This window comes from Gobio gobio (genome assembly GCF_949357685.1).
Source record: "Gobio gobio genome assembly, chromosome: 4".
NCBI classification, from domain to species: domain Eukaryota; kingdom Metazoa; phylum Chordata; class Actinopteri; order Cypriniformes; family Gobionidae; genus Gobio; species Gobio gobio.
In genome coordinates this window covers 58,129,514-58,144,768 of record NC_137100.1, presented here as the reverse complement: position 1 = coordinate 58,144,768, position 15,255 = coordinate 58,129,514, and the positions used below count along the sequence as shown (strand labels likewise).

The 15,255-nt window shown below is 37.3% G+C and overlaps 1 protein-coding gene across 1 annotated transcript in view; it reads right to left on the bottom strand.

Moving 5' to 3' along the window:
* The window catches only part of nf2a (NF2, moesin-ezrin-radixin like (MERLIN) tumor suppressor a), a 56,238-nt gene that overhangs the window by 35,047 nt on the left and 5,936 nt on the right, over positions 1-15,255 (bottom strand). The window contains exons 4-6 of the mRNA XM_079813904.1: positions 13,290-13,415; positions 10,688-10,810; positions 65-148 (exon numbers count right to left, since the gene is read on the bottom strand). Of these exons, the coding sequence (XP_079670030.1) occupies positions 65-148; positions 10,688-10,810; positions 13,290-13,415 (333 nt within the window). The remainder of the gene's footprint in view (positions 1-64; positions 149-10,687; positions 10,811-13,289; positions 13,416-15,255) is intronic.

Here is a 15,255-nt window from a genome sequence, read left to right as displayed (position 1 = left end):
GTGTCTATCAAAGAAAGATTTTTTTTTTTAATAGAAAAACAAGTGTGTTAGAAAGAGCACTGACCTTTGCATGGACGGCGTAAGAGGCTAACAGCACCGAAGCCTCGGGTGGACAGTATATCTCCTCCTCTAAAATGTTCTTCTTCACCTGTGAAATTTTAGAACGAGGGAGAGTAAGATGAATAGAATTGAATTGAGCGCCACGTTGTTTAAATAGCAAATGCACTCGCGCCCATCTGTTCACCCATGGACGTGCTGGTCTGAAAATGAGGTGTGTTCAGATGCATTGTTGGTGCGTTGCTATTTTGAGGAACTGAAAACAACAGCGCTATTGACCAACAAAAACCTGGTCTTAAGTCAATAGCGCAGTATGTTTTGTGTTATTTAAAGCACGCGTTAGTAATATGCACCTATAGGCAGGTGCACAATGCGTGTACACTACTTATTACACACACAGGGACGCACAGCAGCACACATACATTTTTAAATATTAAAAATAAAAGGATTACAATGTAAAAGATTATTATTGTTTACATAAAGATGTGGATAGTCATTGCACGGCAAATGACAAATTAAATTGGCTACTTATATAACCAATCGTGACAATACACACATGTATTTAAACTGACTCGTCAGGTAGAGGGTGTCTATATTCCGCCATGTAAATAGTGAATCCGCCATGGTGCAAGTGCATCTGGCTCTTAAAGGAAATGGGAGATGAGACTCTGATTGGTTTAATGCATGTTATGCCCCCAAAAAAACCATGACTCATTAAGCGAATCGGGCCAAACATTTTGGACCATGCCTCTGGCGCGCCGACCATTTTTCCTGTCATTAAACCAGCAAAAGTGGATTCGGACACGCCCTAAGTGCACTTGTGCCATGCGCTTTAGACCATGCGCAGAGTATGTTAGTGCAAAAAAGGACACAGAACACAGTTTATACAGGTTGGTGTGTTTTTTTTTTATTTTTATGTTTTTTTGGTAACACTTTACAATAAGGTTGTATTAGTTAACATTAGTTAATGCATTAGTTAACATGAACTAACCATGAACAACACCTCTATTCAGCATTAGTTAATCTTTGTTAAAGTTAGTAAATAAAAATCCAGCTGTTTATGATTTGTTCATGTTTGTTCACAGTACATTAACTAATGTTAACAAGATTTTAATAATGCATTAGTAAATGTTGAAATTAACATTAACAAAGATAAATAAATACTTTATTAGTGAAGTTCATTATTAGTTCATGTTAATGTTAACTACTGAACTTTATTGTAAAGTGTTTCCGTTTTTTTCTATGTCTATGCTCACCAACATTGTATTTATTTAATAAAACAGTAATATTGTGTCATATTAAAATAACTGTTTTTTATTTCAAACAATTTATTTCCTGTGATGCAAAACATCTTGAGTGTCACATGATCCTTCAGAAATCATTCTAATATGCTAATTTTCTGCTCAATAAACATTTCTTATTAATATAAATGCTGAAAATCTTGTGCTGCTTAATATTTTTGTGGAACTTGTGCTGCAGTTTTTCAGGATTCTCTGATGAATGGAAAGTTCAAAAGAACAGCATTTATTTGAAATAGAATACTTGTTTAACATTATACGTCTTACTGTCACTTTTGAACAATTTAATGCAGCCTTGCTGAATAAACGTAGTGATTTTTTAAAAACACAAAACTAACGGATTGTCGGTAGTACAGCAAAGGATGGTGGTGGAATTTCAAAGTATGCATCCAAGCGCAAAATTTTAAATAATACTGACAAACCTTAAAAGGTAAAGAACTTTTATATGGGAACAGAAACAACATGAGACCAAGTGGTCTGTGTATACATGTATGTCCTACTACTACAAACTGTGACCAAACCTCAACTTCCATAGTCAATCTCAACAGACCTTTAATGCTTTATAGAGAACTAGATATTTTGGCAGGTATTTTCTGAATACACCGAACAAACAACACTGTTTTTTAGCTTTCCTAGTCACAACATTCCATTAGTAAGCTGGCAGAGGTTGTCTCCTTCAGGCTCTATGGTCTGCAAAGCCCAGACGTCATTTATGGCTGCAAATACAAAGCACAGGCAGAATATTTCAGGGTCAGTTTTAAGAACTGTAGAAGCAGCAGATGGCTCACAGGTTACACATTCACTGCCGCAGGGCTGCTAGGTTGAATTCCAAGTGGGGCTGTAGGGAGAAAACTAGTCTCAGCCTCAGACGTCATGCCTACGTTGGCTGAAAGTCTGATGCATATGGCACACAAAACGAGAAACACCATTCATCTGATTGGTTGGAAACAAAAGATTCCTTGATTCCAACCCCCCTCATGGATGAAGAAAGCCTTTGTGTTGAACTGTTACAATGAGCGTTTATCAGGATAAACTAAACGCTGGATTTTCAAAAGTATGAAGTTCGTGGCTCCATTGTTGCAGTAATCTTGCCGACGTTCTTGAATTAATAATTCATTAGACGCATGCCCGTCTGTAAGCGCAGGGACATCGACTTTACATTTTCACTCCCCGAAACATGACGCGGAACAAAAAGAACTGTGATTGGTTGCTTTACATGTTGGTCAGATGATCTCTGGGCGGACCTTGGCCAATAAAAGCTGCCGTCAGTCTGAAGGTCTGGCTACGCGAGCCTAGGAGAAAATAGGCGACCTGGGATAGGACTGTTCAGAGTCCTAAAGCAAACTCCTAATGCTGGTTGAAATCACTGCACATATGTTTGTAACAGCGTAATTTGAGTATCTATAATCTAGACTGAATGAATAAATAAAACAAGAATTGTATTTCCTTTTTGTAAATAAAATATCAAATAAAATGCAAACACTTTACAATAAGGGTTCATTAGTTATCATTAGTTTAACTACATTAGTGTTAACTCTAACACTACTAATCAATGAATAATAATCTCTGTTAATGTTAATTTCAACATTTACTAATACATTATTAAAATCTAAAGTTGTATTTGTTAACTAGTTAATGCACTGTGAACTATCATGAACAGCTGTATTTTTATTAGCTAAAGTTAACAAATACAGTAACAAGTATATTGCTCATGATTAGTTCATGTTAGTTAATACATTAATGTTAAACAATGAAACCTTATTATAAAGTGTTACAAAAACTCAAATATAAAATAAGTATTTAACATGCTGATAAGTACATGCTGAACTAATTCAAGAAACCAGTGGAAAGGAACAAGAAAAAAAAGAAGAATTTCAATGCCGCGCTGCCTTGCAAGCACTGTAACGACTAATTGAGAGACTAATGATTGAATCAAAGAATCTCATTAATTTCTGACTTCATGCTTCATCAAAAGAGAAAATTAATAAAAGGATGGAGGACCTTTTTGAACAAAAGAAGTCGGTAACAGAACAAAAGGTTGTTTATGTACACCGTTTATAAAGGCATAAATGTGTACTCACACCAAAAGGTTATCATTTAATTGTCAACAATGAACCAGTGCCAATTTCAGAGTAAAATACTGCAGCCTCGCCAAATGAGCTGTTGCTAAAAGCACAACCAAATCCACATGGGAGATGGCTGGTCACTGTGCCGACCATTAGCTGCTTGGCCAAACGAAAAATGATCTCATTTAAGCATACCAAGAAAACGGAAGCCAAAAAACTACGTTTAACAACAGGGCCACCTCAATTAGCACAAGCTCACACTCATTAAAAAGCAATAATAAAACAACCAAATGCCCATCTATAAATGAGCAGTTTGCTCAAAAACAAAAACCGTCATTATTGACATGTTTTAAACCTGTATGACGATCAATACAATAATATCCTGGTTGTTTTGTGGCTGGAAAGTATGCAAAAAGTGCCATATAAATATCATAACAGTGATTCGTATGACTTATGCACTTTATTAAAGAGGGGGGCGGGGGTCTAATGTTATGTCATGCATTCTGACTTATTGACACTGTTAAAGAGTTGGATTCTCATGGGCAAAATTTTAAAAAACGAGTTGGACGTATGACGAAGTATTTCTGTGCCAAATACACTCCTTCAGGATTCGAATAAGTTTCAGAAAAAAGTTTTTTTCTGAGTATGGCCCTGTATGACATCATATAGGGCGGAATTGCTTGTATGGGCACTTCTCCCGGATGAGCGCGTGCACACATCAACGGAAAGATAACCTTGTTCAGCTTCCCAAATAACCCAGCGTTAAGTAAACAGTGGATGCAGTTTGTTTTTCCGGAGCAGCAATGGAGTTCTGCTAGCGTGTTTGTTCGTTCCCAGTCATGAGTCGAAACCGCAGGCGGTGAATGAAACATTTCCTCCAATAGTCTGAGTTTAGTTTGCAATCAGTGCGTAACGGCATATAAATGTCAACAACACCAACACGAACACAGAGTGAATCTAAAGTTATCTAGGGATAATGCCATGATGTATTTTGTGTGTGTGTGTGTGTGTGTGTGTGTGTGTGTGTGTGTGTGTGTGTGTGTGTGTGTGTGTGTGTGTGTGTGTGTGTGTGCGTGTGTACGTGTGTGTGTGTGTGTGTGTGTGTGTGTGTGTGTGTACGTGTGTGTGTGTGTGTGTGTGTGTGTACATGTTTTTCTAGCCTGGTGGGGACTTCAACCTGACTGTAGACAGACTCATGGGGACTCGTGTCACCGTGGGGACCTAAATTGAGGTCCCCACGGGCACAAAAGCTTATAAATCATTCAGAATGAGTTGTTATGAAAATGTAAAAATGCAGAATGTCTCCTGTGAGGGTTAGGTTTAGGGGCAGGGGCAGTGTAAGGGGATAGAAAATACGGTTTGTACAGTATAAAAACCATTACGCCTATGGTGAGTCCCCAGAAGGATAGCGCACCAGACTGTGTGTGTGTGTGTGTGTGTGTGTGTGTGTGTGCTCATGACTCTTTAGCTCCGCCCACTGCATGCCTGCACAACCTCTGCAGTTTTCGAAAAAAATCGATACAGCGTATCTGTCTTTTATAAATCTGATCAAACTAAAGACTCTTCTGGGATATGAAGGATGCAATACTACTCTATAGGTACTCAAGATCAACATGAGATTGGCTGAATGTACCCTTTAAGTCTTGTGGAGTCATATGTTATTTGAGGAACAGATTAAAATTGTCATTATTATTCACAACTAATTATTTGCTGCCTTTTTCAAAAGCTTAAACACATTACTGTTTAAAAGTTTGGGGTCAATAGATTATTTTTAAAGAAATGAATACATGTTTGATCAATTTAATGCATCCTTGCTGAATAAGTGAGGACATAAGTTAAGACATAAATGTTACAAAAAACATTTAAAACCTTAAAAAGTACTACAGCTTCAACAAAACAACTCTTTTCAACATTGATAATATGAAATGTTTCTAAAGCATCAAATCAGAATATTAGAATGATTTCTGAAGGATGACACTGAAGACTAGTAATGATGCTTATAATGTATTTAAAAATATATATATTACAACAGCTATGTTTAATTGCAATTATATTTCACAATAAAAGTGTTTTGCTGTATTTTTGATCAAATAAATCCAATCTTGGTGACCATAAGAGACTTCTTTCAAAAACATAAAAAAAATCTTCTATTAACAAGATTTTAATAATATTCTATAATATAAAATAGTAGTTTGACAGCCCCGATCCTCATTCACCTTTGTTGTATTGAAAAGAGTAGCTAGGATTTTCTTCAAAAAGTCTTCTTTTTTGTATTCCACAGAAGCAAGAAAGTCATATGACAGAATTTTCATTTCCAGGTCTATCCCTATAAGAATTGCTTCCAAGTCATCTTTTAAATGTATATATATATATATTTTTTTTAAATCATCAAACATGCTCTTTTATCCGTCCCCTGACTATCAGTCTGAAAAAAGGTCACAAAAGAGGCATGCAACGTGTCAGTAACTGGTCAAAAAGATTCTGGCTATTATGGTTGTCTTTTCAATCTGCCTTACAAATGTGACAGTACTGTAAGAGCGCACCCTGGGAAGTGTGGCCGCTCCTGATAACAGCCCATCCAGGCGGTTTTAAACAGGATCTGCACATCCAAACACACGGCTCTATCCCAGCCTACATATGAGCGGAGGGCAGAGGCTAAAGAGAACGGACTCACCGTTCTCCAATCTCTTCCCAGAATTCATTAGCATCTTTTGAGAATTCATTACAGTCGTTTTTTTAGAGTGCATTGCCATCCTGAAGCGGTGCAGCTCGACCTCCCATTACGGGGGAAGATAAGCTACTTACGTTTTCTCAGAATGTTCATATCTTCGTCTTGTCTTGCTACGCATTAAATCCATCGGATTGATACAAGCACTGTAAATTGAAGGGCAAATTGCCACAACTTAACATTGGATCACAATTGCAGTCGCAATACAGTTGATCAAAATGAACAGAGTTAATGCATGCAAAACAGGTGCTTATTTACCTCCCATGCCGAGCAACCAACCTGCTCAATAAATGATTGATAATGTGCTCATAATCAAGGTGTTATTGCTTAATGGTTTCTGATCCCTGAGAAGGAATCTTGGCAGGAAGCTGTACGGTGGGAGGTGTTCCCCTGGGCTTATAGAATCAAAAGACGGGGCCCTGATGTGGAGCACAGCGATTCCACATGGCTGAACACAATCACACCAAACAATGAAAGAGCGCACTGAACCCGCAGACAGCAGCCCACAAACCTCTCTCTCACAGAACTGCACTGAGAAACCAAATACAGGAGCTCAATTCTGCTGCCAAGCCTATTGAAATTAAATAGCTTTAGAGTTGGGGTCAATGACACATCATCACCTACTGTTGTGTACAAACAATATTTAAAGTCCAACTAGATTAATTATGCACAACACTATGCAGAAATCAAATGAACGATAAATCAATGTTTCGCTCTTCGCGTTTGGAGCATGATGGTAGGGGTTAGGAGTTAAAGGGTTAGTTCACCCAAAAATGAAAATAATGTTATTTATTACTCACCCTCATGCCTTTCCACACCCGTTCAGAACAAAAACGAAGATATTTTTGTTGAAATCCGATGGCTCAGTGAGGCCTGCATAGGCAGCAATGACATTTACACTCTCAAGATCCATTAATGTACTAAAAACATATTTAAATCAGTTCATGTGAGTTTAGTGGTTCAATATTAATATTATAAAGTGATGAGAATATTTTTCGTGCGCCAAAAAAAGCAAAATAACGACTTATATAGTGATAACAGATTTCAAAACACTGCATCATGAAGCTTCGGAGTAGGGCTGTACGATTAATCAAAAAATAACCGAAACCGACATTAAGAACCTCTAACCGACGTATTTTTCCCTTGTCGGTTATTTCGGTTTTCACGTGACTCCGCCCCGTCAGTCACATCAAGTGCAGTTTGAAGGCACAGAGAGATGCAGGAGCGGTTATCTGTGTATATAGATGCCCAGAATCACTATAGTAACTGCATGTTTTACACAGTTTATACAGGTCAGTTAATTGCTGTTCTTATAGCCTACGCGCTGACACACACACACACACACACACACACAGACGGCGCGCGCAAGCCCCGAAGCCGCTTTCACTTTCGTGCTCATAAAGTTTGTCAAGTAAACGCATTTAAAGGCTTGCCAGTTTCAACATTTAAAGCGATTGTGAACTATTCAAAAACAACAATACGGAAAACTTCTCCGTTCAGTGCTCAGCTTCTTTCTGTGACACCGAGAGCCAAGCCGTGATCGTGTCTCTGAAAACGCGCGCGCCCTGAAGGCAGACCTCTTTCACCTGCATCCTCACAAAGCTTTGTCAGTTGTATGTGGTTTAAGACCTGACAGTTTGAACATTAAAGTGAGTTTCGACCATCACATGTGTATTATGTTGAACTAATGCCTGATATATTTTGACAAACGAACACTCAGACAGAAGCTGTGACTAAAGTAAAGTCACTAAAGTAGCTTAGAAACTCAACTGTTATAGGCATACATTTGAATACCTTTGAAGTAAGTACAAACCACAGCTTCATAATGAATAGAGACGGTATGAGTAATTCACACACAATCACTCTCTCATTAATGCATTCAAATAAATGTAATGTAGGCCTACAGTGCTAATTTATCTGTAACTGATGTAGGCTACAACAAACAGAAATCTGCTTCATAGACAATAACTGCTGAAAGTGAACCGTTTCCTTCAAGTATTTTAAAATCACAATGCACTTTTTCATTAGAAAAAAAAAAACACCTTTAATAGTAGAAAATATTTACAGTACAAACCTTATCAGTGAACTTACTCAAAAACCTTATGAGGACAAAAAAAAAAAATTTGCAAAATAATCGTTCATTAATCGTAATCGAGGTCAAATGTTCAATTAATCAAGGTTTTTATTTTTGGTCAAATCGTTCCAGCCCTACTTCGGAGCATATTGAATCAGAGTGTTGAATCATGATTCAGAGCGTTATGAATCAGCGAGTCGAATCATGATTTGGATCGCGTGTCAAACCGCCAAAATCATGTGACTTTGGCGCTCTGAACCGCTGAATCGACTCGCTGATTCGATATGCTCCAAAGCTTCATCAAGCAGTGTTTTGAAATTGGTTATCACTATACAAGTCGTTATTTCGGGTTTTTTTGCCGCACGAAAAATACTTGTCGCTTTATAATATTAAAGGGGTGATGAACTGAGAAATCAACTTTCCCTTGAGCTTTTGATATATAAAAGGTCACTGTAATATAAGAATATCCTGTAAGTTTCAGAGGTGCTCTCAGAATATGCGGATCTCTTACGTAATAGGACCTAGACGCCGCCTCTACAGATAAATATGCTTCTGTAGCCCCGCCCACCGACTTGTGAGCTAAGGATCGTCCCTTCATAAGCTTCCTTCTGAACACGCACTTGTGTGAGTAGGCTAAAACATGTTTTTTTATATGTATTAATTTTGCATAACATTACAGATCGTTTGAAATCTATTGATTACATACCTTAGCTTAGTACACAGTCACAGGGTGGAGAAGGTGTTATTGAATTGGTTCACTCGTGATCGGACTTGTAATGTTATGGGCCAGGCACGAGTGTGTGTGTCTCCGCGCGACGAGAGAGAGAGAGAGAGTGAGTGTGTGTGTGTGTGTGTGTGTGTGTTTTTTTTGTGAAATATCAGGACACAAATGTGTATAAAGACATAGGTATTACAAAAAGAGGGTGAAATATGAGGACGTTCTCCATGTCCTCACTTTTCAAAATGCTTATAAATCACACAGAACAAGGTTTTTTTTCACAGAAAGTGAACTGTCTCCTGTGAGGGTTAGGTTTAGGGGCTGGGGCAGTGTAAGGGGATAGAAAATATGGTTTGTACGGTATAAAAACCATTACGCCTATGGAATGTCCTCACATTTCACAAAAACAAACACATGTTTACTAACGGTAGCTGAAGCTCATTAAATATGCAAATCTTATCCAATCCTAGCCGTGGGCGTTTACTTCCAAGTGTTCAGTGCGGCACGCCCATCAAATGCGAGTGTTTTTCAGAGAGCCTCAAAACCAAGGCAGAAAATAGCCTATTACTTATTCATTATGATGTTGTTGAATATAAAAACCACACAAACGTCATAAGTTGACCTCAGACAACAGTATAATTTTTTTTTAAAAAGCCAGTTCATGACACCTTTAATATTGAACCACTGTACTCACATAAACTGATTTAAATGTTTTTAGTACATTAACGGATCTTGAGAGTGTAAATGTCATTGCTGCCTATGCAGGCCTCACTGAGCCATCGGATTTCAACAAAAATATCTTAATTTGTATTCCGAAGATGAACAAAGGTCTTACGGGTGTGGAACGGCATGAGGGTGAGTAATAAATGACATTATTTTCATTTTTGAGTGAACTAACCTTTTAAGGCCCGTTCCACCAAGAACGATGACTATAACGTTAATGATAAAGACACTTTATGACCCTTCTACAAAACGGTTCATGGTAATATTTCTCATGCGGACTGATTTCTGCTTAAACTTAAGCCTGGTTTATACTTGCTACTTCTGTGGGCGGTCATGCGTGTTGCGTGTGCGAGACCCCATTTCGCGCAGCATTTGTTTTGTAACTGCTCAGCGCCGCTTCCGAAGATAAACGACATTGAGGCGACTCTGGCCGAGCAGGTACGTCTGTGCTGGCATCTATACCGGCACCCAGTTTACGCTTGCTAAAACAAGTCTTTTTAATGAAAAATAAAAAAGGTCCATGTTTAATAAAAATGTTCATGAAATGAAATGAGAATATTTAATGAAATTAGAAATCTTGTTGTTTAATTAGTGATAGTGGTTTAATACATGATTCTTTGATTATTTTGTAGTGTGGGTTTGGTGAAGTGCACTAACAACAAACATTGTCCCGTGTGCCCTCCAAATTTGAAAGTGACTCCTGTGTGAAATTCCGCTCATGTGACTCATCCTAACAGAAAGAAGCCACGGGCTGAGCTCGATCTTGAAGTCGCTACGAGTTAAATACCACAACATAAACAGCATGATTTCAGCTGCTCTGTTGAATGAATGTTAATTCAAGGAAATTTGCTGAAGCCATGGCCTAGCAGTTAGCACACATGCAAGTTGAGGCACTTCTTTTTTTTTTTTTTATCATTTCCTGTCCTCTCTTTATTCTCCTATCAATAAAAGTGGCAACATGCCAAAAAATTCCAATTAATTTGAGCTGTAGTCCAGCTAAACCCATCTGAGCCAATGACTCACCTGCAGGAAGAAGAGGCGTTGCGTCATATCTTGCACCAGCTCTTCCTCTGCGTTCTCTGGGTAAAACTTGGCCAGGAAATGAAACACTATAGGCTCCTCTTTGGGCATATCATGATCCAAAACCTATAACAAAGATCAAAGTCATGACCAATATTCTGCTGTGCATTGTATACTTTATATACTCTGCCAAAAGTAACATACCATGATTTTGGACATGATGTTTCAAATGATAACGTCATGTCCTTTTTGGACATGTGCCAAAGTAGTACTATAGTATTCTTGGAAGTACCATGGAAAGACATTGGTACATGAATATGTCAAGGCTACAGTACTATCATATACCATCTAAAACCATCACTGAGCCACTGTAATACCATAGTACATGTACACTACAGTTCAAAAGTTTGGGATCGGTAAGATTTTGTGGTAACACTTTACAATAAGGCTGTATTAGTTAACATTAGTTTATGCATTAGTCAACATGAACACCTCTGTTCAGCATTAGTTAATCTTTGTTAACGTTAGTTCATGGTTAGTTAATGTTAGTTCACAGTGCATTAACTAATGTTAACAAGATTTGAATAATTAGTAAATGTCATTATTAGTTCATGTTAACTAATGTAGTTAACTAATGAACCTTATTGTAAAGTTACCAATTTTTTTTTATGCTCACCAAGGAACTGAACTTAAGTGACTTCAGATGAACAACAGCCGAAATGCATAATTTTCCTTGTAAAGCTGCTTTAAAACAATCTGTATTGTATGAAGAGCTATATAAATAAAGGTGACTTGACTTGACCAAGGATTTATTATATAAAATATCATTACACATTCAAATATCCGTTTCCTACTTTAAATAATTTAATATGTAATGTTTTCCTGTGATGGCACAGCATCATTACTTCAGTCTTCAGTGTCACATGATCCTATAGAAATCATTCTAATACGACGATTTGCTGCTCAAGAAACATTTATTATTATTATCAATGTTGAAAACAGTTGTGCTGCTCAATTTTTTGGAAAGTGTAATACGCTTTTTTTCAAGTATCTTTGATGAACAGAAAGTTAAAAAAGAACAGCATTTATTTATTTGAAATATATGTTTTGGTCCCACTTTATATTAGGTGGCCTTAACTATTATGTACTAACATTTTAATTAATCATTTGATACAATGCACTTATTGTGTACGTACATGTTTTTATATTTAACTTAAATTTTTTAAATTACCTGCATGTAATCACATCTGTAATTAATTTCTGTGGTTACATTTATAATTACACTGTTGACACTTCCCTAACACTTAACCCTAGACTTAAACTCACCCATACCACCACACCTGTCCCTAACGTTACCCGTATCCCACCTCAATATCAGCAAAATACAATATGAACACAATAAGTACATTGTACTTATTTTTTGATGCAAGTACATGGTAGTTAAGGCCACCTAATATGAAGTGGGACCGAAATTAATTACAGATGTATTTACATGCAGGTAATTGTATGTATGTACATGTTTGCAGACAATAAGTGCATTGTATCAAATTATTAATTTAAATGTTAGTACATAGTAGTTAAGGCCACCTAATATAAAGTGGGTCCGATGTTTTTTACCATTGTAAAAGTATTTATGATTTTACTGACCCCAAACTTTTGAACGGTAGTGTATATCATTACACAGAATAATTCAGAACCATCAAAAATACTTTTAAAAGCCTAAATGAAGTAAATCAGAATATCATGATCTATGATACATGATAACAAAAGAAGCATTTATCAGACTGACACAGTATATTGAAGGAGCAGGAGAGTTTAAAGGGATAGTTCACCCAAAAATGAAAATTAGCCCATAATTTACTCACCCTCAAGTCATCCTAGGTGTATATGACATTTTTCTTTCAGACGAATAAAATCGGAGTTATATTACAAAAGTCCAGGCTAATCCAAGCATTAGAATTGGATTATAGTTGCTCTGTTTTTGAAGTCCATAAAAAGTGCATCTGCCCATCAAATAACGTGCTCCACGCGACTCTGGGTTATTAATAAAGGCCTTCTGAAGCGAATCAATGCGTTTGTGTAAGAAAAATATCCATATTTAAAACTTTATAAAGTAAACTGTCGGCCGACCGCCTTCCCTGTTGAATTTATGGAAAAATTGTTGAAAGTTCCCCTGCCGATCGAAAGACTAACGCGACCAGGTAGGCTCGTCATGACGTCACGAACGCATCTTGAGTTTCACTTTCAACATTCAACACTTTTCCATGGAAGGCGGTTGGTCGAAAGTTTACTTGATAAAGTTTTAAATATGAATATTTTTCTTACACAAATGCATCGATTCGCTTCAGAACGCGTGGAGCACGTTATTTGACGGACAGATGCACTTTTTATGGACTAAAAAAAACAGATTAACTATGAATCGAATTCTAATGCTTGGATTAGCCTAGACTTTTGTAATATAACTCGTACTTGTAATATAACTATAACTTGTAATTATTCGTTTGAAAGAAGAATGTCATATACACCTAGGATGACTTGGGGGTGAGTAAATTATGGGCTAATTTTCATTTTTGGGTGAACTATCCCTTTAACACGAGTGTTGTACCTTCTTGTCCATTTTCAGCCATGCCACTGTGTCTTTGACGTCATACCGCAGACCAAAAAACCATGACTCCCTGAGTGCCAGTGTCCGGCACACAAGTTCAAACAGATCCTTTCCTTTCCACTTCAGCTGCACAAACAAGATTACAAAAAGGGTTAGTAACATGAAGCTTTAGAGAAGTGCATGTTAAACTGCAGCCTGAATTTTAAACTAATTTGAAGACCTTTTCCTGTGTCATATTTCCTGTTCTGTTGAAACAAGAGGTTGAGCTGGGACATATACACAGACATGGACTGAACACAATAAAATCCCAAATTTTAATTTCAAGAAGCCTCAGGGGGGAAAAACTTAAAACTCTATAAGGATTGCAACAGACTAATCGAATTCAGACTGACCACAAATCTGAACAGCGGCAGGATAATGAACAACGACATTCCCTGAATAACCTCATTTCCACAAAGCATGTGGACACAAGGCAGAGAAATGAGTCTGGGCATCATTACAAAGTCCCTGCTGTCAGCAAGCATATTCACTCTTTTTCCGGACATATCAGTTCATCTTTTATCAGGAGGACTACTGTCAGGAGGACAGAAAAATTACCATATTCAATAGGTGAAAAATTGATGATGCATAACAGTTGCTTATTTTTCATTAAAATGACTTTAATTGCTTTGTGCAAAATGTGTACTTGCACAGAATCAATAAAGGAGCATCAAAACATTCATTATTACTACCAAAAGTATCTGCATAAGGCTGCATGTTTATCATTAATTTTATTGGTTCGAGATGAATTGGACAGAGAAAAAAAAGAGCTGTCCATTTAATAACTTTGGAAATCAGAATGCAATCTGCAGGAGTATATTAGCAGAATAACAATTCAAAAACTCATCTTGTGAGTATAATTCTCTTGTGTAAGCATCTGTGCTCGATTAGCCTTGTCATTAGTAGGATTCGGCTTCATCTGGACCCAGCTGAGCTAGATGTTAGTGTCTTGTGCACAATATACTTGCCACCTTGAATGATTAAAGTTTATGACAGAGGACAGAAACTTGCCGTTATAAGTACTGACAACTTCCAGAGTCTCGCAAACATCATCAACACTGCAAACTGTATTAGCATAACAGGGACAGGTGCTTTTCAAGGTGCGGTTTCATCTTGCCTAATGTTTATGTATGAGAACATATGACAATATGCTGCCATCCAGAGTCCAAGCAATTAAATACGCTGATGCTTCCCCTCTAGGAAGCTGACGGGCTGCCTTCAAGGACGACCGTCAGCTGGTGCAGACATTTAGGGAGAAATGAGGTGTGTCTGCCTAGAAAGGTGTTCACTCACTGTCCTACATATTCAGCAGAGAACGTATGGGGCTTTTTGGGAAGAAAATAAAAAGTAGTGGAAACTTGACAGAGTAACAGCACAAGAAAGAAAGAACAAAAGCAGTAACCTCAAAGTCAAATTGCCTTTATCCAATATTGAGCCCCAGGCTATTACCTCAAATCAGATTATATTGACTGAACTACCAAGACTGTCTTTCTTGTTATTCGGCATAGATGAGGTCAATAATAGTATGCGTGATACCGGTCTGCTAGCACACAGAGATGGATTAACCCTTGTGCGACCTGATGGACATTCTTTTAAATCAGTTTGCCTATGTTAATGCCAACTACATACATTTTGGCACAGGTGTGTATTCTTTGACAAATGTTTCTTCAAAAATTTCCCCCTCATTTTCTTTCATACATTTATTTTACACTAGTAACACAAAATAGGTCCTCGGGACCTTTTGGACAAAAATGTCCCCATTGAAACCCATTAAAGTCCTCATGAAATCAAAATCTTATTTACTTTGTTAGCACACATTACAGGTCTTAGGGTGAACAATTAATCCGTACAAGTTAATACACAGAAAAAATTGTTTGCCGTGGTAATCTTTAATCAAAATCTGAAAAGTAACTTCCGGTCTGGAATG